Raw genomic sequence first — 27,920 nt, 5'->3', positions numbered from 1 at the left:
TGGTGGCAGGAACTAGGAGCAAACTTTCCCTACCCAGTTGCACACAGAGTAAGTATATTCCTAATTCTTCTTTCCACATCTGAAGATTCCTGTTGGGAGTGTGACATTACTTTCCTCCTCTTGCTGGACACAAATGAATTCCATCTGGGAGGTGTACCAGGATCGTACATTGCATAACATGGCCATATTTCTTGAAGTTTGCTTTGGGAAGAGAGTTACCTTCCTTTGGATTGTTTCCTCTTGATTTTATTGTCCTGCCAGCATGCTGTCGCTAACAGTTGCCTTTGCAGAAAACATGTAGCAGCAATGATGCTAGAGAAAAGGGTATTATGTGTTGCAATACAGAACAAAATTAAAGCATGCCTTGGTATAGAAGTTAAGCTTCTGACTTTCGCAAAGATTAAATGTTTTTTGAGTTGTCTTGGCCTCCTTGCTTGCTGAGAACAATAATGTTTTGGTTTTGAATTTAGAGCCTATGAACGCATTTTTATCAGCTGCAGCCAATTCAGTATTTTCATACAGTTGTTCAATTTTGCTGAGGATTTTCCCACTGATTTTGGTTAGTAGAAGACCATGTTGTATCAGCAGGGCCCGTATGAGCGTTGTGTAAGCCCCACAGTTTCATGACTGAGTGCAAAAAGGGTTGTGTTTGTATGGCTCTTACATTGTGTTTCTTCAGACTGAAAGCATTTTATTTGTAAATCTCTAACACGTAAATACAATTAAAGCACAATCACAATTTTGTTTTAAATGATTTTATTTTGAAAAATACAATGTGCAGTGTGTAATGTCGACTAACTGTAATACCGACACTGTCAATCAGAACTTGTACTTCACACAATGATCAGCTAGTCATGCAATAAAATATGTACCTGTTATGAAGCACTCCCACCTCAACTGTTTTACCATTCTCTCTTTATGGCATGGCACAAATCCTTGTACATTGAAACACCCTCTACGTTCGCAGTCTTTCTACACACTTGACAGCACACACTGGTCACGTAGCTCAAGAACACTGAAGCGAGACCACAGCCTTATTGAAATTGAATGGTGTTTGCCATAGATTTCAGTGGGCTGAGGGTTTCACCCTGAATATCCATTGATGAATGTATTGTGCGTGGCCATTGTAACCCTTGAACTATATCACTTGCTTGTAACTGAAATATTTAGTGGAAAGAAAAAAAAAAAGTGTGTTATGACAATAACACCCAAATGGTTCTGCATCTCAGGTTTTGCATTAGTTTTGGTTAGCCGTAGAGATCTTAAACGCCAACACTGCTACTAGAGATTTTGAAGTTGTTTTCCCTCCAGGTTTGGAGAGCGTGAAGAAAATGGTTAAGTAATGTTAACAGTACAGCGAAACACAGAGTGGCAAAGCTAGTTCCGAACATCCGTGTATTTCAGACTATATATTGCAAGCACGGCTTTCCTCCCCTCTCCCCACCTCTTATTTTGAGCTTTAAATATCCTTCCCACATTCAGGGCAAAGGATGTCATCCCTTTCTGTGAGGAAGCCACGGCCCACTAGTGAGAGAGAGCACTTCTTACAGTTAAAGCAATCATTATGCCACTGCCGTTCTTCAAAGGAGATGTACTTGGTTCCTCCGAGTCCTGTTTGAAAACCAAAAGCATTCTGTTACAAGAAAGGAACAGCACATCAGCCATCAAGTGATGCTATTTCAGACTCCCCTCATGGATTGCTGCGGAGATCCGACATAGAGCAGTGAAAAAAAAATGCCATTGTGACGATTCTGTTTATTGCTGTGCTAATTTTGCCACCCTTATTCTGTAGCAAGTAATATTTTCATCCTCAAATAGTTCTGTTGCTTTCAGCTAAGTTAGTGAACTAGGCTGTTAGCTGGTGACGGATGATGGCAGAAATGAACTTTCAAGGGATGGCACTACGATATACAGCAGAAGAAAAGGAAAGCAACTGCCTCTGAACAGAAGTCTGATAGTTTTTTACAGAATGTTTTATGACATCCGAGTAAATTAATTTTGTTTTATAAAAATGCATTTTGATTCATAGCTTTGAAAGAGGGGTGCCTCAAGAAAAGAAGCAGGTCAGCAAACTGCAAAAAAACATTCAAGAGTGTGAGGCTATGGAGGCTATCGTATGGGGTATTGAAGTTGTACAGGAAAAAAAGAGAAAAGGGACAAATGTCTCTTAATACTAATTATCTCTTGCTTAACCTCAGAATGACAAGCGATTTGAATATGATGCATTGGAATGACTAGCTGGAAGTCAGTGAAAAGATTTACTTGGGCATATCTTTTACCTGATGAGAGGGGGTTTGGTTTTGTTTTGCCTTTAGTAGCAACAGTTTGAAAAAACAGCATATGATAGAAAAGAGTGTGATATTCAAAAGACAAATTCCTCTTTCACATGAACAGAAAACAGTACCTGTGGTGTTATGCACTGACTTTTCTAGGAGCTATGCAATCGAGTATATGTTAGTGAGGGACAGGCGCAAGGGCAGAGCAATGACAAAGAGAGAAAATGGTCCAGATATAACTCAGATTTGCAGTCTTGGACTGTATGGATCATGCTGTTAAATGCTGATGACGCCAAGGAGGAGGTTATATTTTTATGCTAAGTGGTTCATAGTAAAGCTGTGAGCAGTTGCTCCTTTATGTACTTTTGTACTGGAAAGCAGTATCTAAAAGCCTTGTGATTTCTCAGTTGCTGTCCTGAAAAGTCAGGGAAGAAATGTGCTGTGCTACAACAGGAGGTGTAAGCCAGTTAGACACTTTCTGCTGGCGGAGGGACTGTTGTTGCTGAGGTCAGGGATCCCTCTAATGAACGCAGGTGGGATGAAGTACCGAACATGCATATCCCGCTACACGCGTAGCTCTGTTACTGTGTGTCCACCGTGTTCCATGAAAACTGGGTGAAAAGGAGGAAACTTCAATTTAAGGACCTCTTTCATTTCTTTTTGTTAGGTACTCGAAAGGCATCATAAGTATTTAATTTCACATGTCTTGAATTGTATAGTGTCTTGAGTCTCTCAAGTTATTCAGAATGAATTATTGAACCATTTTTAATATTAGAAGCAGTTCCTTGGGGAAAAAAAAAAAAAAAGAAACCAACATTTAAAGGCACTGGCGATAAGAGACCTACCACTGATTGGGTTTGTGCATCCAGCACACTTTTTGGCGTAGAGGTTGCAGAAGCAGCTCAGGCAATATGCAAACTCATCCCTGGAGGTAAAGCGTTGTCCAGACAACTGCTTCTTGCATCCAGTACAAACGAAGCACTCCTTGTGCCATGGCTGCTCCCGGTAAGTAACGCCTCCTGTAGTGATAGCCTGTTTTATGGAAAGTAAGACAGAAAGTGTTTTCTTGAGGGTGGCAAGTTTGTGTCTTGATTTGGTAGAGAGGAAGGGTGATGAGGTTTTTGTGGGTGGGAGGAGGGAAAGAAGGCTTAACAGCAGCAAAGTCATCCTTTTAGCTAGAGATGACCTTGAGAAAAGCATGCAAGTGATTCATTATAATTTCCTAATTTCCTAATTTATACAAAGAAGCCCCATACTAAAAGTTCTTTATTCTCCATATATTGTATAATCTCACTCTCAATTGTCGTCTTTGTTTGTAATCTAGTCTTTGTGTGTTGTTTTCGTATGCATGTGCTAGGATTTGTCTCATCTCTGTTCCTTCACCTGTCCCATTCTTCATGGTGAAGGAGCTACCCTATGTGTTTCAACTTCCCTGTTATTTTCCTTGGCAAAGACGGTTTTATTTCAAATTTTAGTGGAAGTCTTTGCTTTCTGCTTCTCCTGACTTTGTCTGGGGTTTTTCTCTTATAACAAGTTGTTGTCTACAAAAACAGCTCCCCTGATGTTAGACAAACTGAACTTGTTTTGATCCTTTGAGTATTCCTAAGAAGGCTGTAAAATTGGACAGTTTAATTTTTCTTCTTTTTTTTTCCCTAAAGGGAGATTCCCTGGGAACCAGGCTTGTATGTGATCATCTAATATGTGTATTCATCTGTGTCTTTGCCTCTTTCCCAAGTGTTTTTGAGCCTGTTCTCAAATGTGGTTAAAATTGGCCACTAGACAGAGTTTTTAAGATACAGAACTCCTAGAAGCTTCAGAAAATTGATGGATGGATAGGAGGTAGTAAAGGTAATTAGGTATACTTTAGGTCAAAGGCTGAAGGAAAAATTTAGCCTTTACCTACTTTGTTTTGCCTGTGCAGCAGCAGCAAAGGTGCAGTCGGTTCTGGCCAGCGAGTGTGTCTGACCAGACTGCAGCTTTGCTTGCCTGGACGGGCAAACAAGCAGGTAGCACACAGGGAAGAAAGTCTGGGTAGCGCGGGCACAGGTGGTGGCTGGAAATACGCAGAGGGTAAGGGGAGACAAAGAGGAAACAGTGGCAGCGGGAATTTACTGTGGATATAGCCATGGTTTTGATTGTCTTTGCCTATGCGTATATCCATAGGGAACTGGGATTTGTTAGTTCCAGAAGTGATGAGATGATTCTTTTTAGGAAAGAATTCTAAAATTCTTATCAGTGTCTGTGTATGGAATTTAGGAAGTTCACAAATGAAAGGTCCTTGGCCTAGAAAGTCGTACTCCTGCGCATATTGAGTTTACTAGTGTTTATTTCAGGAACAGCATTTGCTCTGTGTGAAGCTTATCTCTCTGTCTTGAACTTCATTAGAATATTAAAAAATTATCAGTGTTAGCTCATCTTCCGTCCAGTTGAAATGTTTAGATATATGATATATAATGGCTTATATTGGAATGAGGTTATTCCACTGCAGAGTTTTTATTTCGTTTTGGTTTGGTTTTTTAAAACGTGTTCTCTGTATGCTTTCAATACAAAGGGATCTTTAACCCTGAGTAAGAGAATTCTCATCATAGTAAATGCTGTGCCTGGTGCAGGATGGGAACTGAAATTACATCTCTTAAAATCAGTTGATCCTGAATCTTTTAACACGCATAGAAAAATAAGATATTCTACCTACTTGGACGTAAAATGGGATGAACTTCAGTCCCTTAGGTTTTAGGTAAGTGAAATAAGAGCACTACCTTCTTGCACTGGACGCACTGCATGGCAAACTGCTTTTCGTAGCAGGGTACGCAAAAGTTTTGATTGTCCTTGGGGATGAAGCTCTTTGTCCCAATAGGCTGTTGGCAGCGGTAGCAGATGAAGCAGGTCTCGTGCCAGCTGTTGCCCTTGTATTCCATCTTCCGAGTACCTGTAATGAGACCAGAGCATCAGCTGAGCTGCTTCTGGCTGAGATGGATGCAATTTGTAGCTCGTTTGCCTGACAGCTAGCTGGCTGTCAGTCGATAAGCAGTGGAGCTATGAGCTAGAGGCTATTTCGTGTTCCCACCAGCTTTGCATGGTACGGGGTACCATTTTAAGATTTTGGACAGTGAGTGGTTCTCTTCCTATAAAGAAGAGAAACATTTACTGCTAATAATGAAGGCTTAGGACACCTTTTTGTGGTATTATTAGAGTTAATAATGAATTCTAATGCACAGGAAGATTCTGGGGAATTGGCGAGACACCAATAAGGCCTGGTGTTTGTGCTGAGTGAAGGTAAGGCCATTCCTCATTAAAGTTTGACTTCGTTCATTCCAAGTCCCTTTTGTTTCTTTTTCAGACAGCTGCAAGATACCTGGTTAATTCCTGGCAAGCTTCTCGCCTCCTTTTCCCAATAAAGTATAGTCACTGTCTGAGGCAAAGGATTATTTCATGTCTGCTCTGGGGCCTTGTTCCTGTCCTTATTGAGGTCCGCTATAAATTTGCAATGGTTTCCAGCTCTGCAACACCTATCCTAAATGTTTTTCTGTCTCTTGAAATCTTCAGTAAGAAAGAAGCTTTCTCTCTGTCTTCACTTGTATTTAAACCATAGGTGCAATGTGAAAGGAAGAAAAATCTTTAAACAATCCCTTACTGAAAAGCAGAACAGTGGTATGGTAGTTAGGAGCTAAATGTACTTGTCTAGAATGAAGTTTTAGGGTACAGATACTGTACTTGGCAGACTGAGTCCACTGTGTGACAGGTGGACCCTGAGCCCTTCCAGGAAATGGGAGATGCCCTATTATAGGAACAAATTTCTTTGCACACTATGTAATTTCCTGCGTACCAGTTTGAGTCAGAATATTTGACACTGGCCAGAAGGGAAAACAAACAAATGATGCTCCTACAGTTCTGCATTACTCCTGAAGCCTGTAGCAACAAATGTGATGTCAAGTGCTTGGAAGACTAACAAGCTGGTCGTGGTGGCTAATGATGAAGAACCACGCTAACTCCTTTGATGCCAACTCCCCCCACCCCCGTTACTGCAGGGTGAAGTTTTACCATTTTTCCCTTCTCAAGCATTAATTCCTCTTTGTTTACTAGTTGCCTATTTTTCTTCTTTTACTTTTTTGGTCTCATTAAATTCTGCCCAGAGGCATACTTCAGGATTTTTTTTTTTTTTAAGAACTGACTTGCAGGAGTGTAGTAAGTGAACTGTTAATTATCTTTCTGCCTGATGCTTACATGCTTGAATATTTCTGATCCATTTTATTAATGGACACCGTTTAAGAATTATGCCCTCTCTGTGCTGGTAACTTTCTATATCATACTGAGGAGCAAATAAATCAGTCCTTGAAGGAATGCTGTTCTGGAAAAAGGAGATGTGGATAATTTTCTCTTAATGGTCTAGAATTTTATTTTCACATTTCTAGCTGTTCTCTCTTTGGGATTGTGTTGTCACTGAAACTCAAGGCAGGGGGAGCCCTGTTCTTAGCTGCTAAACTGAAGTCGGTGGGAGTTTAGCTTGCAGAAGGACTGAAAGATCAAGCTTGTAATTACTTTAGTATTTAATGGGCATGTCATGATAATGCTTTATTAAATCTAAATTGTACATTTAGTGGAGCAAAGCAAAGGGCAAGTGTAGCATTAACAGTCTCCATAAAGGGTATCCAACCACTTGCTGGTTCTTTCAAAATGAATTATGCTTCAGCTGGTGATCATAGTGCTCTGGTGTAGCTACCGTACTAACACGGTATGCTGTGTAAGTAGAAAATACATGCTGGGTGTGCTGCTGTCCGAATGTGGTGACATCATGGCTATCTTGAGTAAGCAGCTAAAGACCAGTTGGTGGTTGTAAAGCTTCATAAAAATGGATTTCTTCTGTTTCAGATTATAAGAGAAGAAAGGGTTCTCTGAGTTGCTGTATCCAGCCTTCATTACTACTTATCAATCTATAGCTGGCATAATAGGCAAAAAGAGATCCATTCGGTAGATAAGCACACTCATCATGGGGGTGAATCTGATGAACAGTCTTAAAAATATATACATATATGTAGTTCCAACTTTAAAACTAGCACTGGCTATTCCCAAAGATGTCAGTTGTTAGTGCTGTGTTGGTAAGAACAGGTGCACATGGAATAATAGAAGGAGATGCCTAAACTCAATCATGAATGGATAGGGCCATCTGCTTTTAAATATCATTATTGTTTCTATTTATATGTCCTGTTTCATCATCAAGCCGTCATTTTTACACCTTAGGTGCACGATGTTGTGGTTTTCAGCTTTTGTCTAAGATGACCCATGTCAGAACCAGCCAAGGAAAAATTTTACTGGAAAAAGTAACGAGTAATCGTTATGGAGCATGTACATGGATTCTTCAAAGTGCCTTTTAATATTTTATTTCTGGACCAATATTCCTTCCACTTTAAGCCCCCATCACAGAATGCTATAGTATTGACATGAGCAGATGAGGTTTTAGCAATCTATTACTATAACCTCATGTTTCAGGTTGAAAAAGAAAAGAGCTCTTTCCTGTTTCTTCATATCTTTGTGCTCAAGAAAGACATTAGAGGCACTTTGACAAATTTTTCATTTTTATGGTAGAAGCTAAATTTAGAGTAATTACATAAAAAGCTAAATCATGAATTAAGTAAGCTGTTAAATTTGCAAGCTGCTTCTGATCTTCAAGCAGTGGAAGCCAATCAAGACAGAGTACAAAGTTGGGACTGGACAGAAAGATCAACTTTAGTTGTCCAGCCATCAAAAGCCTTTTAATGAATACTGCTGTAGAAAATTATAAATCCCATTAATAAAAATGCTAAATGGAATAAATACTAATTTTCAAGAGTAATCCGCTTCATGTGAATTACAGTTCTATCATGATCCATTATGAAAATTACATGTTCTGGTCATGGAAATGACTTACAGTGCACCATCAACTGTATTTTACAAAGTTCACCATGACTTAGCAGAGATAGTCAAAGAAAAACACTTATCACAAATGTTGCTGAGTTTGGGCTTGATATTTAGCCTAATCTTTTCTTAATCCAAAAAGTGAGCATCCTAACCTGGCATAATAGTCTTCTTGCACTCATTACATTTGGAAGAGTATTCGTTGGAGTAGCAATCAGTACAAAGTAGGTGCTCCTCCTTTGCAGCAAAAGGTTTGTCCACCAATGAATTCTTGCACTGGAAGCAGTGGAAGCAGGTTTCATGCCAGTGGCGGTCCTTGTAAGACAGATCCTGTAGAAATCCAAAACCACAGAGTAAGCAGAACGAATGGTTTGCGCAACTGGAAGCTCAGAGAATGCAAACACATCCAAATCTGAACCACAGCCAGGAGCTGAGGCTAATTCACACAGCTCAAGAAAACAAAATGTTCTGATGAAGGTGAATTTATTTTGCTATGATAACCAAGAACAGCTCATGACAACTATTGACCCTTTTCCAGTTCAAGGTAACCTTCATTTTTGGTATGTGGTAGAGGAACAACGAGTTTCATTTAGGTATTTCCTTTGAGAATAAAGCCCCATTTTTGAGTCAGATTAAAACTTGTTAACCTTATAGGTATAATAAACTTCCCCTATTTGTCTTAGCTGTTGCTGATTTCTAGGTCATTTCATAGCTGTTCATTGCTGGACAGAAATCCTTTTCCCAATTACTTTCCGGTATTTATTCAGTTCAACAGATTTACACTAAGGGTGGAATTGATCTGACCTCTGTTCCTTTTTTTTTTTTCACTGCAACTAATTTTTACCGACTCCTGTGTTTTGGTTTACCTACGTTTCAAATGTGGATCAGACTGAAAGACGAGAGATCGCACTGTACCTGCAGCCAGTGATCCAGAACACTTTGGCCAAGGGATTAGCATGGGCACCTAAGTATTTAAAACACTTTCCGCAGTGGTACTTCTATTATTTTAAAAAAACATTCCTTCTAAAAACTGTGACCTAAAGGGATGGATTGTGCCTTTTAAAATTTAAATTAAGGTGGCCTAATCATGTAACACTTGAACAGTGTCTTTGCACTTCAAACAAAATGGAGCTTAGATCATTACAAGAAAGGGTGTCTACCCCAAAATACATAGGCCTCGGTTTGAGGCGGGAGTGTGAGGGGCTAGTATTGTCATGAATGGGGAGCATAAAAATTTGGCAGAAATAACTTCTCGGGTTCTAGCTCAAGATCCACTATATATTAATTACAAGCACTGAATTAATCTAGTTAACTGAAGGAAAAGAATGAGTTGTAGAATATCAGATTTTTTAATTGTGGAAATGGAGGCATCATGAAGTGTTCAAACATAATCTGGCCTCAGCTGCTCTGTGTCAGTCAGTCCAGTCACAGGTAACTCCAAATGTGCAATCTTAGCCCAGAGCAAACAAAAGATACTGTGGATTTAGGTTAACCTAAAATAACCACGTTATGTCTGCAGGAGCCTTGTCCTCATAAATAGCTAACAGGAAACACTGAAATAGTTTTGCCTAGCTCAGCTGATGTGTGGTAGCTTGTTAAACTATAGTAACTTCAATCAGAAGTTGACCATGCAATAAAGACTTTTTGTTTGGACATCTGCACTACTCACCTGAATTTCTTAAATCACTGTGAGTAACAATTGGTACTCAATGTGTCTTTCGTCTCAGAGGTTGCACTCCACGATAGACTATCTAAGCCTCCTACTTTACAGCTTTCGGACAGTTGTTTATTTAGCTTGTCTGTTCATTTCAGCTAACTCCTTTCGAAACAACCCGAATTTCTGACTGCAAAATTTTAATCTTTCCTAATAGCAAAATGAAAAAAAACCTTCTTTGGAAGTTATTTAATTTTTCTTTCTCTTTAAATGAAATTGAATAGCCTAAATCTGATCTCAGAAGGGGAATAATATTTTCAACAGAAAAATACAACATACAGCCAACAGAGTTTTCCAAAATGTGAACTTTGCCTGCTAGAGAATAGAATGACAACAGATCTGTTTTTCTTTCTCTGGTCTCTTTCCCACTTGATGCCTCTCTTCTCTTTTTGCAATATTCTGCAAGCTATTTTTTATCTCTAAAATTCATATGCTGTTATCTGCTTTTGTTTTGCCTTGTTTTATCAATAAAATTATACCCTGGAGAAGGTGTGTGCATTTTAGAAGAGGAGTAATGAAGACAAGGATTAGGTGTCGGTGATGAAAGGTTTGATCCTTGAGTCAGTTATGATGGCAGCTTGTATGGACACTAGCTGGTAGGTGAAAGTAGCAGATATTTCATCATGGCAAAGTGATGAAGTGCAACTACAACCCAAAGTACCCAAGATACAGACTGACTTGAAAAACCCTTAGCTACCTTGGATGATTATAACAGATATTGTCATCAAATGCAGAGGGAGCCTAAGATGTCTGGCTTTGACACGCCTGCAGCAGAATAGTAGACCAATGAAATGGATATTGCTTTCTCTCTCTGAATCTGTCACATCCAAAGCAAGGAAGTCCAAGGTACCGATGAAACCGTTTCTGCATCATGATTGTTCTTAGGTCAGTGTAATAAAGTCACCAGAAGTCAGGTTTGGTCTACTTTGGTGTGTTGTGTATGTAACCGGAGCCTTTGGCTTGTACAGAAGCTGTGGCTGTATTGATCTGGAACGGATTCTACACTGGAGAAGTTGCATGTGCAAAACTGACTTCAAGCTTGTCTGACTGTTAGGCTGGTCCTCAGTTAAGCTGAAAGAGCATTAGGTTTACTCTAGGCATGTGAGCTCTAGGTCACACTATCTGATTGCAACCCAAATAAATCTGTTCCAGCAGAAGGTATGAGTGATATACAACTGATTCCTGTTTACTGCATGGATTTCCGGGAAGAACTAATGATGAAAATTACTATTGTGGACTCAGAACAGGAGTGTATCCTTAAAATATTGATGAGCATGACTTCTCAGCTGCTTTATGCAGCCTGAGGGAAATGAGTCCCTGGTGCTACATATTTTAACTGTAGTTTTAAATGCAGATTCCTCTGTTGCCTAAAAGAAATCTGGAGAATGACTCTTTTTGCAATCGATCCGTGCATCTATCTATGAAAACTGACAGCCACGTGCTCCTGTTAGATAAAGCACACATAAACACGGGTAAGAGACTGAAGAATTACCATAGATGATTGAAATTTGAGAAGTGGAACAGTGCTTACACATATAGAGGTGCATGCACACAGATGCTCACGGACATGGTCTGTTCTGTACAAGTGTTTTGCAGCTGAAGTGCGGAGAGCACCAGACCAGTTCCAGATGTGCTACTAGTGAAAAGAGATGGGGAAGAGGGCAATGCCTGTCTCTGCAGAGCTGCAATAAATCCTGCAGCAAAATTTGCAGGGAGAAATACTGAACACTTCATTCAGTTACATTTCTTCTGAACATGGAAAATAATCCTTCCCTTACCTAGTTTCATTTGAAGATAAAAAGTAGCCAGATTAGCAAAACCTGAAACTACTCAAATTTGAATGGGTGCTTTGTTCAGCCTGATCTGAGAGTCAGCCTCAGCTGAAAATTTCAGCTTGGCGTTCCTTGGGACAACCAAACGAATGGTGGATGTTTCTCGAACGGATGCCAGGGAGTGGGGCAGGTGGAGGTCCTTTGGACACGTTCAGATGACTGACTGTAAGAATATGGTGCAAGCAAAACTTAATGCAGATCCTATTTCTATCCAAAACTTCAGTCATCCCCAAACCCAAACGGGTGTGAAACTTATGGTTTTGAAAAGCCTTTAAGTGCTTTTTAAACAATTTTCTTTTCACTTATTTTCATGATGTCATCCCCAAAGAAAACTTTGTCAAGATAACTATTTTCAACATTGGCAAAATCACATTTTATAGCTCCTCCACAGTTCTCTATAGTTTTGATCCAGCATGGTTTATTGGGCCTCTAGGATGGGACTGCCAGTGACTCCTTTTGCTTTTGAACTAGAAGAGCCCCAAGACTAGAGTTACCAGATAAGTGGGTTAAGCATGGACTCCTCATGTCCTGCAACTGCATTGCCTTCTACTCTGGCTTTCTAAGTCTAAGTAAACTTAAGCCATTATGTATTACCTTTTCTCCTGAACTGGCTTTCAACAGGGATGCAAAAGAAAAGGGAGATTAGAGAGATTGTTACCAGAAGAGTAACTGTATATGTTTGTTCATGAATGAGGACTACATCAGACGTTTTTGCTGGCCGCAATGCTCTTTCCAGAAGGTTAAGCAGAGGAAATGGAATATGACAACAAAATGCTGTACAGATTTTAGCCATGTACACCCTGTAGGAAAACAAGTATGTTAGACTGGTACTTCCCTATCAAAAGCATGTTTAGAAATGGTAAAAATAAGTGGTATTGTGCTGAACCCAGCACCTTAGGGATGTAAGAAGAGATGAAGGTATCTGCCTCTTACCATTCCACTTCACAACAACTAGTCTGATGTTCAGCAATGCACTGAAAAAGTATTGCAACTCATGAGAAGGTTTAAACATTACAAATTTGAAGAACAACTATTTTCTCCACTGACCCACATTACTAGAGGCTTTATTTTTTTGTTTAGTTTGAGTGTAAGACTGAGCCTTTTGATTAATTTTTGGCCTGCGTGCTGACACAGTAGCTTTATCTCACAATCCACTTTTAATTTCATTCTTACATTTTGCAGAGAGTTTTCACCCCCTCCTGCCTGCCAAGGCCAACTTGTAGACTGCATTAAACACGAGATTCCTGTAGGTATTTCCTGTATTTGTGATGGTTTCTGTGCCATAGGGCCTGCAAGGAAACTATTAAAAAAGCCAAAATCAACTGAAAGTCACACTTCAGCAGTTAAGCAACTGAGAACATCATGGATGGATTTCCAGAAAGAAGCGTGAAACTGTAGGTGTGGTGAGTGTTCACCAGGGACATAGGTGATGAAATGCCAATTCTTTTTAGAAAGAGTAAATTTCTATTAGAACCTGTTGGCGTACGGATAATGTGTAATAGCTGCGAGAGAAATGGCATCGTGTTTTTCTACTGCCTGCCAATGCCTCCTACCACTCAGTATGTGAAGCTTTTAATCTGTCTGTGAAAGTTTCACAAACATCAGCTAGAATTGTTTACAGCTAACGAAATGGCCTACGTCCAAAGGTGTTGTTCAGACACATGTTGTCATTCAGGTTTTTTTTTAATGCAAAAAAGCATTTAAAATAAAGAACAAATTAGTTATTATTCAGTTACATTCACAGTTACCCGTAAATTACCATAGGAAGATTGAAAGATAGTTAAGCAAATTCTGCCCTGATTTGAATTCAAAGAAAGCTTGTCTTCAGGATAGTTGTCTAACGCGCTCTCTGTGCCATAGCTAAAAATCAAGGTGAAAATCTGGCATCAGTTTGGCCCTCTCAGAGCCCAGTGCTGTCAAAGTTGGAGTATTACCAGTGTCTGAGCAGGCTTAAGCTCAGCTCGGGTGAGATGATGCTATGCAGCAGTGCTGATACACTGCAGTAGGGTCAGAGACGGAGAGCTGGCTGTCCTCTTGTCAACAACCGTTTTACTTTGGTGTACTTTGGTTGGTTGTTTTTGTACAGTATGCAATGTGTAAAAAGATATTTATAAAAAGACATACATATGTCTTGTGTATGTATGTATGTGTATATTTCTTATGTGTTTATATACCTATGTATATATATGGTGTAATGAGGAGCAGAAGCATGATTTATTGTGGCTTTGTGTTTCATGGCTGAATTATGCTGAGTCCTACAGTGCACAAGCTTTGACTGAAACTTATCTTGTGGCTGAGGCACTTATAAGGGCTCTCTAAAATGTATTCTCTAGCATCTATTACTGTCATTGAAAAACTACTCTAGTTTTCCTCTCAGTGGGAACATTAATAGGATCTCTTTTTCTACCCAACCATATGGTTTTTTCAGAAAACTTGCAGGAATTTAAGTTTGCAACTTTTATCCATCTGACAGAATTTGGTTAAAATTGGTCAATGGGTTCAAAGCTGCAGCATAAAGCATGGACAGGCACAAACAACAGTCACAGAAACAAAAAAGGACACATTTGTTTCTGGTACACTTTATAGCTCTTTAAGAAATCTTTATTTACTATCTTATAGTTGTGTTTTCCACATTTAGTTCTGGTTCTTTACATATATAAAATATTCTTATACTGCAGACAATTAGGGGCTTTTTTTTCTATCTGCTATTGGAGTGGGTCTTGCTTAAAAGTACAGAAGAGCAGTATATCGGATAACACCCACACTCCCTAAATCCATAAATCTGGGTTGAAAAGTTCAGCCTGATTAATTCCTGAATACTTTGTCTGAGATTTGTTGAAGCCGGTCCAAGTTTTTAAATTCTTGAATATCAACACATGGAAATATCTTCTCAGGGGATTAGAAAGAGACCTTAAAACAAAAGCACATTCTGGAATGGGGCAGAAATATTTTGCTTTTTCAGGTCAGGCCAGCTGTATCTCTTCTCTAATCTGAATATTTATGAGCTGTAGGAAACCTGGCAGTTTTATACCCTCTTACAGATTATTGCCAATTCCCTGTCATGATGGTGAAACACTCTCACCTTTTTAAGGCTTCTGAAAGGGGCTTTCCTACTGATTTGCCAATAGGGTGGGATAGATCAATTCGGAAGATATGAGACATTTATTTTTCCCAGTCTGAGTAAGCACATATTTTTATATCTCTGAACTAGTGACAGAGTGGTAGTATGAGTAACAGGGACTAATTGGTGCTTCTAGAAGTATGGATCAGCAATGTAGGAAATCAAACGTCAGACCTCCTCGTACCGATTAAGGATCCCATGGCTATGCAATGCAAATTGCTGTTCTAGTACAAACTCTTGCCAGTGAAACTCTTGGCCAACTTTGAACAGGTCAATGTTGTGCAAGGAGGATGTATATTCGATGAAGTCTGTCTGTAGCAGCCCAACAGACGCGTCACTGGATGGCTCAAATATCATCTGTCTTCATTCAGTCAGAGTAAAAGTGACATGAACTCCAGTTTTCTTGGTTAATTTAAAAGAAATGCAGGTGGTCACACCTTATTTGTACCAGGTAGGTGTTTCCATGTGGTGCAGCAGTGCATAGCTCAAGTAAGCAAGGCCTCTGCTTTGTCCTTTCCAATCTTTAGTTAGACTCCACTATCATCATTCTGTACTTAAAAGGCTAATTATTCTGTGTTCCCACTGACTTATTACTGGGGTCAGCATTAGCCAGATTTTTGTGGTCCATGAATTGGCAGCTTTTCTTGAGTATGTCTTGTCTCTTGATGACAACTGAATTGTGGTCACTGCAAAGCCAGCAGTGGCTTAGCTCCCTCTGACCCAAAGGTAGGCAAAATCAGCTTCTGCCACCTTTCCAGATCCCAGCTGACCCCAAGGACAGTTGGACTCTCCTAATGAGTTAGAGATACTTTCCAACATCAGATCATCCAATGCCTTATGGGAAGAAAGGGGTATTCTTCTATTTCTATCAACATGCCTGGTAAAGAAGGGTTTGTCAAGTGAAGCGGTGAAAAGCAGATACAGAGGTCCAGAAAGCATGGTATCCCACCCAAAGAAACCCCTAGGTAGCTGTTACGCTGGACTCTTCCAGGTGATAACACCATGTCTCAGAGCTCTGTATCCAGGCTACTCTGTCAAGATTTCTGTAACAACACAGGAATCTGGCATACCTTGCAGTCGGCGCCGATAGGTTTTTTGCATTCCTCGCAGGTGTTGGAGTAAAGGTTTTCATAGCATTTCACACAGTAGGGGCTGTCCTCCCTCAGGATGTACTTCTTACCAAACAGGGACTCTTTGCAGTAGTGGCAGTCAAAGCGTTCAGTCATGTTGGTGTCTGGAGTCCAGCTGTCCTGTCACGAAGACAGAAATAGGCATGTGTCAGACTGAGCTACACTTGACCCAATCCCCCAAGAAAGGTTTGTCGGTTCCGGTTTATCACACTGTACCTCAATTTTAATTCACTTTCAGTCAGGAAAATGAATACAATGGGAAGAAACTGGACTATAAATTTTGCAGTGCTGGGTAATGAAAATAGCCCATCTACTTTAGCCATCCACTGACCCATCTTTGACCAGAGCTAGTGTTAGAGATGAGAGAGCGTAGTAAATCCTGAGTTTAAAGAATTCACATGGGATTTGTGAATGGGATTTGACCAATAGGTCCAAAGCAAGAAGCTGTCTCTGTAAGGGATGGAGGGAGCCAAATACATTAAGAGGATAAGCCAGTTAATCTTCAGAAGGAGCAACATCTCCTCCGTAAGACAAGACAAAGGTCGGCATTGATGGTAGAATTTAGTCATGCACAGGCTATTGGGCACCAATGTTATGTGCTTCTGCTCCTTCCTTCTCTACATTCTCAGTGAGCCAATGTCTGGCCATCATTGCCCTGCAGTGAGACACCAGCCCTCCATCTCTGCTCATGCATGGGACTATGGCCACTGTTAACAGCGGGAGATGTGGGGTTGGTGATTGTACATCTGATTCTTCTCCGACGCAGTTGAATGAGTTATCTAACGGCTGTAGTGTACTAGGACACAAATGGGAGCTAGCTGACTTGGTTCAGGCAAATGTCAAACAACGATTATGGAAGGGGAAAAGCAAGTAGAAGAAACTGCTAACGATGTATCAGCTTGTCTGAATTAGGGACAACTGCTGTTTGCTCCTCAGGTCTTGTTATGTCTCCAGCATTTTCTGGATGCACGCACAAGCAACGATCACACAAATGCCTTTGATTACTTGCATGAATGGTCATTATTGCCTGGGACAATTTATTTTGGGTTTTGTTGGAATCATCAGCTCCTTTCTTAACCTGAGGCTTGCAGCATGTGTTGCACCTGAAATCTGTTCGGAGGTTACAGCTGGAGCAGGGCATAGCTGCCTGCTTAGGAAAGGGAATTTCCCAGGCGGAAAGCGCATTCCACCTGGACTGCACAATCTTCACTGCCTGCCAGGCCCCATCTCCTCTTTAAGCCACATTTGATCTATAAAGCCTTAAATGTTTTGGGTACAAATGGCTTAAGTGGCCACCTCTTTCACACACAAGTGACATTTACAGCAGCTGCAGTCCTTTTGCCAACTTCAGCTCTCAGCTTTAAACAAAAAGTTGTTACTTGCTTAGTGTTCTTGGCACAGGTTGCTTGATCGTGCTTGATCCTCTCCTGGCGGTGGCAGTCACCCTTAGGGCATTCTGAAATCCTGAGTTCTCCTCCAGGATTTCAGTTTTTATTATTATCTTTTATTCCCAATAGCTGGGGTTTGATTAAGGTTTTAAGGAAGTCTGAATGGGCAAAGTTTGTTTTGATGGTTGGAAAGCCTTTTTTTTTTTTCCTTTTTTTTTTAAATGCTCGGTCAACTGCTGGGTTGTGTGGTGACTAGCACAGACTAAGGGGTGAGTGCTTTTATATGTGTGAAGAAGGTAAGTGATGGCTCAGCTGCTGGGAAGCCTTTTGAACTCCAAGTAATTACTAAAAAAGAAAGAGAGACAAACTACCAAACCCCAAAATGTGCTTGGAAGAAAAATCCTGACAGCTGGTCATCTGTGCTACTGACAACCCAGAAGGAGTAGCAGTCCAGCTGCTTTGACCCTACAGAGGCTCTAGGAACTAATTAACTTTCTTATCCCAAAGGGGAGCTAGGAGTGTGTTAGGTTCTCTTGGTCCTTAAGGAGTAGAGAGGATCATAAGGACTGATAACAAAAAGACGGAAAGTAAGAAGACTTATGCTGGAGAGAGAAGTCCAATGACTACCCAGACTTCCCCTCTAGCCTGTCTCCAACAGCAGTGGCTAGCAATGAAAGTGTAAGGGAAGAGAACAGGGCCGGTACAGAGTGACCTTTCCTCAATAACCGCCTCCAGCAAGTTGGTCTCCTCTTGAAGCACAGGTGCAGTCTTTACCACAACATTTAAAAGGTGATGGTGAATTTATTTTCCCCTCTGTTTTGAGTCTGTTTACACCCCCAACCTACATAACACCTTTGTACTTTCCCATGAAAGAACTAGAGGGGACTTAATTTCCTTCAAGGAGTAATTTCAGCAAAATGAATGGAGTCAGACCAGTATAAACTGGTGTGTGTATGTATCACTGAGTCTGAGAGGAGTGGTAGTTACAGTCCAAATAGTCTGTATTTGGGACAGAAATCTGTACTTTTTACCAGACTTTATCAGCTATTTTTTCCAAATTATAAGATTTGGTTGCACAGTTAATTTGCATTATTACTGTTAAAGTGTGAGCAGGAACCATTTATGAACTCGCATTTTTCACCTTTCTTCAGAATTAGTTTTTTCTAGCCCTGAATTAATAGATGTGTGATACCAACGAGTGAAAAATTTCTCTGCAGTCAAGATGTGTAAAAGCAAAAAACATAGGGTGTGATTCCTTTACAGGTTTATACTGTTTCTGTCCTTCATCCAAAGTTGCTAGATGTAAAATATACAAGTTGTTTGTAACTGGAAAAGGACTCAGACGTGGATGTTCCAGTCTCTTGGTCACAAGAAGTTTCTTTTTGAATGCTGTATTATTTTCTGGGTGCTTTTCACAGGAGCAGAGCCAAGCATTATTTAATAGAATAGTCACTGTCACTATTTTAGAAAATACCTGGGCATTTTCCTCCCTATCCTGAAAGGGATTTAGTTTTGTTAAATGTGCTCTAAGATTGTCACAGTGGATATCCCCCCCCCCCTTGCCCTGAGCAGGGAGAGGCAGAACTGATTTCTATGTCCCAAACAGGTTTAGGGGAGAACTCTGCTCTGTGAAGACACTGAAAGGTCAGCTCTGGATGGGGTTCGAGGCACAACTCCAGAGAGCTGAGAAATTAAAAGACAAGAAAGAAAAGTTTCCAAGATCTGCATTTTGGTTTTAGTTGCGTGAATCTTTTATTGGATCTGGCACTAATTTCAGATCCAAGATCTCTTAAAGCAAGGAATTCAATTTCATGTGGTTTCATTCAGAAAGCTGGAATTCAGGGTGAAGCATCCCAAATTCCAGGCTGTTTAGATCTGGGCCTTGGATTGGCTCTCACAATCTACTATGTGATATTTTGAGGATATTTGACAGCCTTTTTCTTCTCGGGAGAGAAGAAATTAAATGTAAAGTAATCACAGAACCTATCTACTGAAGAATTAGCAGGAATGTTAAAAAATTCATTTCACTATTGTCTTACAAACAAGAAATGCAAAATCACACTGAGCAATGTTTTTGCCTGTCACTTGGTGCACATGGTCCTCTGGATTGCCAGTCCATTGGTTCCTGTCACATACAAAAATCATGCTTAACTTAGTGCAGATTTTATGCACCCCTTTGGGCTTTAAGAAAAGAACAAGAGACTTGCACAGTTGTGGATGGACACAAATTGCAATTCAGCCTCCTTGCCATTGATCTATTTCTTCCTCTTGTGTTTGATACTTGTTGACTGTAAAGCTTTGTGGGCCAGAAGCTCGTCTTTATTATACCTCTTTGTGGTACAACAAGGTCTTTAGATTTTATTGCAGTAGTCATTTTATACTTACGCTTTTTCAGATTGCTCTAAACATTATCATGAAGGAGAAATTGATTTTTCTGCCATACAGTCTCCCCCCTACAACATTAGACATAACAAGTACATCTCCAAAAAGAAAAGAGCTTTCCATTGCATGCCCAGAAGAGAAGTTACAGCTTATGCCAAATGTTAGCACTACCCACATTGTGTCTTCCAGGAAGTAAGAATTGGCAAGCAAATGACTAAAAAGTTAGTAGGCTGACTTAAAAACTATTCTTCTTTCCTCTTCTTCCCCTGTTTGCTCAGTCAGTCTCATTTTATTAACAGTAACTGTTAAAGTTATCATATTACCTCATAAAAATTAGGGCTTATAATGTCATTAAGAAATCATCTAGTGTTCCCCCATCCCATGACACTGTTGAGTACTGGAAAAGGGGACTAGCTGCCCCAGACCTTGCCTGCTTCTTCAACTATGTCTGCAAGCCTAATAAGAGATGTTCTGTGCATCTCTTATTTCAACCCCTCTTAGGGGCTGTTGGACTCTGAGAGGTACAGATGCACACACACAAGGGAGAGAAAGAAGCCAAGGGACACTTTCTAAAAAATGTAGGAGTTGTTTAGTTTATTCAGTGAAGTGAAGCTCTGATCTCCTGTTGTAACAGTATCTGGAGACACAGAATTAAGCCCCTGTTGATGCCAAAGGGGGACTTACTATTGACCTCAGTTAGGTCAACAGGGCTGGGGCTCTACCTGTGCCCCTGGAGCAGGATGTTCTGTCAGCCACCTGCGCAGGAAATAAAAGGTCTTCAGAGACACCCATCTTCCTCCAAGATGTACACACATTTCTCCCACCTGACTCTTTTCCAGAAGAACTGTGCACATGAAGAATTTTCTCTCTGTTTATTTTCCTTCCTCTGAGAAAGGAAGATTTGTGTCTGGCAACTCCAGTGACATAAGCCATGCAGGTCTAGAGCATCTGGAAACAATTTATGTTAATGTTCCAAAGGCTAAAATGCAAAGATTTATGATATACTTTGCAACTATGAACTAGCAGTTCAAACTATGCTGGTCTTTCTGGCAAGAGGTGATTATTTTCCTGTAACTTAGCAGCTATTGCCACATTTGTTATCTATCATCTTGTTGCAGCAACTGCAAGCCACTCTTCTAAGAGCTAATCATTTTTCCAAACCAGGCCATAATGCCATGCAAGGGGAGAGGGGGGAAAGCTAATTTTATTTCTTTTTAATTTACTTTAGGAAAAGAAGAAACAACCATTTGCCAGCAGCACTGACAAGAAGAAAAAAGAAGTTACATACAGTCAGAGTTCACCTGAATTTCAGAAGTTCCTGGAGTAGATGCGCACCACAAACACCCAAAGCATACACCCTGTGTGTTTAGATTTATTAAAACACATTAAGAGACAGTAGCCCTCTTTCTTTGTCTGGGCAAATATAGCTTACGCTTTTCTTCATGGGATCAGTGTCTGCAGATACCGTGACAGAGCAGAGGGAGAGCAAAGGGAACCTGAGCGCTTGGAAGGTCTAGCTGGCCACAGGGCAGGTGTTGCTTGCATCCTTGACACTCCAGCAGCGGGCTCCTGGCCATGGGGAGCCAAGCCAGCTGATTCAGAACAGCCAAGTCTCCCTCCATGGGCCACAGAAGGACATTTGCTTCCTTACGCGAAAGATAGCCAATGCAAAAGCTAACCAGGTGCTGAGAGGCAAGTGATGTACAGCTCATCCTGCAGGAACTCCAGCCAGCCACTCTTCTCCTTCCATAGGCCCTCTGTCCCTGCCAGTGGCTACCAGGTCACTGCTGCATGAAGGTGCATTTCTTGATTAAACAGAAGAAAAGGAAAATACTTTTGCAAGGTTATTGAGATACTGAAGCTTAAACTTTGCTACAACTGTTCTTCATGCCATCATCTTTGTGTAGGTTCTTAAAAAGGGGAGTCATGATTACTGTAGGGAACAAGTTGTTGGGTATCCCTGTATCCCGTGATCTGGGGTTTATGATAAGCTTGTAAATACGACAAGGATGCTTAGACAGATGCAGCTGTACTCATTAATTCTTTAAGTTGAGAAGAAAGTGGAAGCCTTTTTCTCTTGCTGCTGCTGCTATGGAAGAACAATCCTGTAGTAAGCCCATCAAAAGAATTTGGCACCCTGTCTTCAAGAAATCAAGGCCTTATAACATAATATGTCATTGCTTTCTCAGGACAGCCCTGTTAACAAGCCCAGGCTGTTTTACCAGTGGCCACATTAAGGTTAGGATATTAGAAGTATCTAATTACAGAGGTGTTCATTGTTGCTTCCGAAGGTTTTAAGCTCAGAGTAGATATTCATAGATCTCCTAGAAGCTCCCCAGCAAAAGCCAGGAGAACTTGGTTTGATATTTGAACATAATAGTAATAATAACAACCAACAAAAATCAAACCCAAGTAAAGAAACCTCTTCCTAAATATCCCACTCAGGCCTTTCTATATACATGCTAAATATTAAAAGCTATTACAAAAAGTTCGGGTTTTAATGGACTTTTTAAAGTTCTTTCTTCAGAATCACAGCTAGGTTTTTCCAGCAACTCAGCTTCCTTGTACACGGCTGACTTATTCTGCCTATGGTATAACATTCCCATGTCTCTTTTTAAGTACTTTAGAGAAACTTTCTGAGCAGACGGACTGCATTAACATATGCAGATAACCAAAGGATACCTGGTTCCTGTCTGGATTGCAGTCAGCCTACCATGAATTGGAAAGTGGATAGTCTGCTATTTAAGACTGTTTTCCTTAACATAATATTAATAATTAAAAAAAACCAAAACAAAACAAAAATGTTTCTCATGTAGTAAGGCTCCTCATGTGCCTGGCTAAAGTAATCCCAGTTATAGTAGTGGAGAGGGAACACTCCAGTTGTGGTTTCTCTGTGGTTTGTTGTGTTTGGCAGTCAATAAGGATCTTCTCCAGTTTAGAGCCACTCCAGCAGCGGTAGAGCAAGCACCAGTGGTAGTATCTACAGGGGCCACAGAATAACTGAGCACTGACACTTTGAACGTGTACCCCACAGAGCTTACACTATGATTATCTGAGGTTGATATTGAAATGACTGGAGGATGTATGGCCTTACCAACATTCCTGCATACATTTCAATTACAAAAGGAGCCTATTGAAATAACACGGCTCATGACTCTTGAATCTACCATAGTGAGGAAGAGCACAGTTCAAGCGAAAAGGCTTGCTCTTATTTTCCATTTTAAAGCCTTTTGAAACTGCTGTCTTCCTTCTTTCTCTTGCAGAATAAGCAATGGCTTACTCAAAGAGAAAGATCAAATACTTGCTATTACTTAAACATAGAAATTTGTATTTCTAAAAAGGTCATTTAAGCAGATAAAAGAAAATGATAGAGGAGAAAAATAGTATAAGAATAATAAAACCAATTGTTATCTCTGGCCCTACCCTACAGGAATAACGTATAAGCTAAATGACTGCAGACACTAAACTCCAATGGAGTTTTGCCAGAAAATACTTGCTTTCTCTTACTGACACAAATACTGCTAATGCCAGAGAAACTAGGCCCTAAGATAAAAATATCCAGAAAACGCCATGTGCTACCGTGCAGTGACATTTCTGAATTCTCCTATATTTTTGCAAACCTGCGTAACACAACCCAGGGCACAAAACCAGAACAATGTCCCAAATATTCTATGTTTCCTTCTTTCTAGAAAGAAACAAAACTGGAAGGACCCTGTGGAGGAAGAATGCTTTGTTATTTGTCCTGGCCTCTAGCAGAACAGCTCTGTGTCTCTCTGCCTGGTTCTGTTTACAGAGGCAAGACCACAAAGCCCCTTTCTGTCTAAGATAATTGGCATGCATGGTGATTTGAAGGATCAGTTAATGTACGTCTTTCAGCTACCGTATAAAACTACTGTAGCAGTGAATGCCTCAGGGCTGTGAGGCATCCATAATTCTCTGCTCAGCTGCTCTGCCGTTAGCTTTCCAAAACGTGGCAAAGGAGGCTATGTAAACCTTAGAGGTACCCGTTCAGCTGGGCACCTTAGCAAAATAGATTGATTACACCTGGGTGAAACCAGTTTGGTCCAATTTGTTTGCTGAGGTTTGGGGCTGGAAACTGGACACATAGAGCAAAGAGATCAGCTATTAATGTTGAGTCAAAGTACCTGTGGTGCATGAGAGATGTGGGAGCAAGCACAGAAAGACACAGAGAGCCCGGGGACATGGGCATAGGCAATCTTTCTGCAGGTGAGATCTTTTCTAACTGAAGAAGGAAGATGTTGGGTCCATGGAGATTCTACCATGGAGAGATGCGCGGCATGGTATGGAGGAGGAAGAATTCATCGGAGGTGCGGTCCTGGTCTCCAAAGATACTTTTGGTCTAAATCTCAAGAGTGCTTCAGAGCAATGACAAAACAGGGGTAGGGAAATGCTTACAGATATTTTATGGTTTTATGCAACTCACTACTTTTATTATGCAAGATGAAATAAAGAGTGGTGGATTTTGAGCCCTTGTGCCTGTGCTTGCCAGGAGTCTAGATCTCTCTCCCACCACCAAAAGTGCAACCTTAGGGCTTGCTCTGCTGTGGTTGATAGATTTGCAACTTTAAAGCTGAAAATCTGCTGTGAAAGAGAGAGATGAATATTCTTATATCAGTGTTACGCTCACTTATATTCCTCTTACGGTGTATTGCTATACGTACAGTAGTCATTTAGCATCCTCGTTAATATTATCCAATTTAATATAGAAGGGTATGTGAAAAGGAACAAAATGAGGACTGTAACTTTTTCACCTGGCATGAGTGTTACGGTGTTCAGCCTTAAAAGAAGCCTCGAGTGGTTTTTAATCAAACTCTCTCTTTCTCTATATATAGCTAATTAGTATTGTTGAAATGTTAATGCTTCAGTGGCTGTCAATGTATCCAAGATTTATTTCCATGAAACCTGTCATTACCCTGCCATTTCACACCCTCACTTGAGGTGAATCTGCATCACAAATAACTGTGCATATGTAAATGAAACATTAAAATTACACAATTAGAACTAATCAGTCTGAAAATGCAAATTATGAGATCCCCAATCTCTGAAGCAGTACCCAAGTGAGGGAAGGTGACTGCCTACAACACTACACCATCCAGAGTTTCTCTGAAGATGCTCAAGACCGATTTATCTGTCAGAGAAACATGAATGAGCTTCAGACCTGCTTGTAACTAGTCTGTGGGGACCTTGCAAGAGTGGCAGTGTGCTGGCCAGCAGCAACAGGCATTACTTCAGTTTTCAGCCTGATTTTCATGGAGAAGAAGCCATGTCCTCTGGCTAATGGTGTTAACATTTATCTGACCCTCCCTTAATTCTGAATGTCCTGACTCCTGTGAGGCAAGGCAAGCAGGTGAGGACAACAGCAGGTAAGACTTGGCTTTTGGGCTCAGGGCTCAATGCCCTGGAGAACTGAGCCAGGAGTCAGTCATGTGAATATAGGTCTTTACACCCCTCCTCGTCCCTTTCTTTTGGGATGAAAGCTTGAATTCACAGTGCAATGTGGCAGAAACTCTCACCAGCCCTTACAATTGCAGGAACTGTACTTTGTCACCAACTTTTTTGGGTTTTTCGGCTCCTGATATTTAAAGTATGATGGGATCCTGGAGGACTGTGTTGTATGTGATTGAAGGAGTTGTCTAATTTTTTTTCTAATGCAAAGTGTGCCACCTGGGAGTGCTGATGTCTCTCTGCATAGATAGGAAAGATGTGATTTCAGACTTCCCTAGACTTCCTTAAGAAACTGTATAATTGTAGGTAGGAAGCAGAGCCTTATCTGTATCCCAGTACTTTCGTTGGGAATCACCATTACGTGCTCTTCATGGCAGGAGCTTTTCATACACAATGTCTGACACAACATAGCCACTGCTATGTGATAACAGTGATCTCACAAAAATTAGTAATAATTTTTCTGTAAAACGCAACCACCTGGAAGTGACTACTTGGTGCTTGCATGCGTAGCCCTGCTGATTCCTTTGGGAGCACATTTGGCAGAATGGTGAGAGCCAGAAATAAGTATATTCTACCCCAGCACTTCTGCCATCCTGGGATCTTCTAAACTTTCTCAAAAGGCCTCAAGAACTGGTCCATCCCCCAGCCTCAGGTCTGCTAGTCAGGTGGAGATGTCAGGTGGGAGCCCCAGGTAACTTTCACAAATATGATTTCTCAGCAACAGCGGTTTGTGTCCTTTCAGCTGCCCTGCTCACCTCAACCACCTGTTGGCTTGGAAGCCAAAGATCATTATCTATGCTATGGCTAGGGTAAAAGATGATAGTTTTATTAATGCTCTGGTCAGATTTTGCATAGAGTAGTGCCGCTATGGCAGTGTTTGGAACTGAGTTTTCAATAAATATAGTACCACATATCCTTTTTTTTTAGTTTTCTCCAAATGTTGTCAAGAATATACAGAGGCTCTATTGACAGAGCAGCCTTTAGAGTGCATCCTTTCCCAGGTTTATGTACAGGAGCAGAAAACAAACAGATTTTTTTTTTAAATAAAATAAAAAAAAAGACTATTTTGCTACCTTCCACAACCACATGCCTGAAGCAATCATTTTCAAAGTTTACCATCTGGCTGATAAAAGGCACAGAAGATTTTAGCCAGAAAGCAGGTAGCCTCATAAATATATGAACTGATGAAAATAGGGTTCATAACAGAAACCGAATGGCAACCTTAGTTATAGCATTCCTTCACATTCGGATGCATGCGAGTATCTAATAACACACACCCTTCTGTTGGTCCGTTCTAGGACAATTCCTATTTAAGACAGCGTACAAATATGTATAGCCAAGAATAAATGTTATAGCTACTGACCGTGGCAATCTCAGTGTCAACCAGCAATCAGCAATCTTAGTTAATATGCCTCTAGACAGGACTCAGGGGAGTAGCAATAACAGACTGATTGCTGCTGGTATCTAGATTTTATAAGGTTTGCTTTCTTGTGACTGTGTGTGTTTCTGTACGCAGCAAAGATGAAATATGCAGGTATCTGCTAAACTAAATAAAAGCCATGTCCCTTTAGGGAAGCAGAAAGTTTAGAACAGCCATTAATGCAGACAATCAAAGTTAGTATTTCCTTTATTATGTACACAGAGAAATCCATGATAGATGGCATACATTAAGGACCTGGGTTATTGTGGCTGCACACACATGCACGCAGAGAGCACAGAAGGAAGGAATTCAGAGCTATTAATTGGGATTTGCATTCTAATCTATTCCCTCCACGTAAAAAGAAGAAATACGATGCTGATGGCTCCCCGTTTTTCCCGTACACAATCTGTCCCCAGTGTTTGCCTGCAAAGAGGAAAGGCTACCTTTGTTTCATGTGCATCTGCTCTTGCTACAGTGCAAAAATGCTCCTTTGTTGAGCTCGGCAGCAGGAGTGCGCACAGAGGTGTAAGGAATCTAAGACCCCAGCTTCTACTTTTTATCACCTTCCCAGTGGATTACACACGCAGCACAACACAGTCATAAAAAATAGTTACACGTGAAATGACCCAGCATCTCATCAGCTCGCTGATGTGTCACTATATGGACGGACATGCAGCAGTAATTGCTCTGATAAGAAATTTGTCCTTTTCTCCTCTTCACACCCCTTGCTGTGTGCTCAGGAGAACGGGGAAACGGCAATCTCTCTCCTCGCATCCTGACCCAACAACCCACTGGGGCGTTAAACAACCCTCTCCTCCTCTCTGCACCCTTTGTTTAAAGCGACACCTTCAAAGACATAGTCCGTTGGTAGTGGGGAGGGAGGGGAAAAAAAGGGATATTTACTTACAGAGCAGTAGCGGGCAGTTAGTGTCACCTCCTGGACCAGGGACAGGGGGTCACATCCATTAACAAATATGTAAAGAGCACACCGGCCTGCTTGCAGAGGAGAGCTGTACAGCTAGCCGGGGCTTTCTACTGCCTGTGAAGAGCAGCTCTTCCGATTTCAGCTCTGCAGTCAGTGTTGTGTGGAAAGAGGCTGCTGCCTTCCCCAGCCTAGTGAAACCCCTCTCTATCATTTTACCATATAAGGAGACAAAAGCATCGGAGACACTCATTCTTTTAGGCGCTCTGCAGCTGGCATTCGACACTTTCTCTATTCCAAGGGTGTCGATACTTCCCCCTCCTAAACATCTTGTCTTTCTTGGCCCCCTTCCTAAAATAAGGCTCCCCTCCCCTCCTCCA

At 40.8% G+C, this 27,920-nt stretch overlaps 1 protein-coding gene across 1 annotated transcript; it reads right to left on the bottom strand.

Moving 5' to 3' along the window:
* Nucleotides 1-813: 813 nt before the first annotated feature.
* FHL2 (four and a half LIM domains 2) lies at nucleotides 814-27,654 on the bottom strand. The gene is made up of 6 exons (XM_082337959.1): nucleotides 27,526-27,654; nucleotides 15,903-16,082; nucleotides 8,321-8,495; nucleotides 5,033-5,202; nucleotides 3,122-3,308; nucleotides 814-1,611 (listed from the first exon to the last, which is right to left on the bottom strand). The coding sequence occupies exons 2-6, from the start codon at nucleotides 16,056-16,058 to the stop codon at nucleotides 1,460-1,462; spliced, it is 840 nt and encodes a 279-aa protein (XP_082194085.1). The 5' UTR covers nucleotides 16,059-16,082; nucleotides 27,526-27,654; the 3' UTR covers nucleotides 814-1,459.
* Between the last annotated feature and the right edge of the window lie 266 nt (nucleotides 27,655-27,920).

This window comes from Platalea leucorodia (assembly GCF_965183815.1).
Source record: "Platalea leucorodia genome assembly, chromosome: 2".
NCBI lineage: Eukaryota > Metazoa > Chordata > Aves > Pelecaniformes > Threskiornithidae > Platalea > Platalea leucorodia.
The sequence above is the reverse complement of the archived record's forward strand: the minus strand, read 5'-3'. Positions and strand labels throughout refer to the sequence as shown.